The following is a 335-nucleotide window of genomic DNA, read 5'->3' as shown; positions in this document are numbered from 1 at the left end:
TCCGGGCAGGGTGTCACCATTGCTGTCGCCTCCTTCTTCGCCTTCTGCCTCAGCGGGCGGCAGTTCCTGGAGCCGCTGGAGCCAGGGCAGGAGGGTGACCTGGACATGTATGTCCCTCTCTCCACCCTCCTCCAGTTCTTCTTCTACGCCGGCTGGCTGAAGGTGAGATGCGGCCACGCAGCTGGGCTTTGCTTTACAGGCTGGGGGTGGCCAGGTGGCCCTGAGCACCCCCCTGGGCTGGGGGGTGGCTGGCCCAGGGCATGGCACCAGCTACGTCACTCCTAGCTGCCCTTGGGACACATCCTCTGGGCCCAGCCATCACACCGGGGCACCAC

The 335-nt window shown here is 66.3% G+C and overlaps 1 protein-coding gene across 1 annotated transcript in view; it reads left to right on the top strand.

Annotated features, from left to right (window-relative positions):
- Positions 1-9: 9 nt before the first annotated feature.
- LOC104073508 (bestrophin-4-like) overlaps positions 10-335 on the top strand; it is a gene marked incomplete at its 5' end in the record, with an annotated part of 2010 nt that continues 1684 nt past the window's right edge. The window contains one exon of the mRNA XM_009573318.1: positions 10-162. Coding sequence (XP_009571613.1) covers positions 10-162 — 153 coding nt within the window. The remainder of the gene's footprint in view (positions 163-335) is intronic.

Source organism: Fulmarus glacialis, unplaced genomic scaffold (assembly GCF_000690835.1).
Source record: "Fulmarus glacialis isolate BGI_N327 unplaced genomic scaffold, ASM69083v1 scaffold5392, whole genome shotgun sequence".
Classification (NCBI taxonomy): Eukaryota; Metazoa; Chordata; class Aves; order Procellariiformes; family Procellariidae; genus Fulmarus; species Fulmarus glacialis.
The sequence above is the reverse complement of the archived record's forward strand: the minus strand, read 5'-3'. Positions and strand labels throughout refer to the sequence as shown.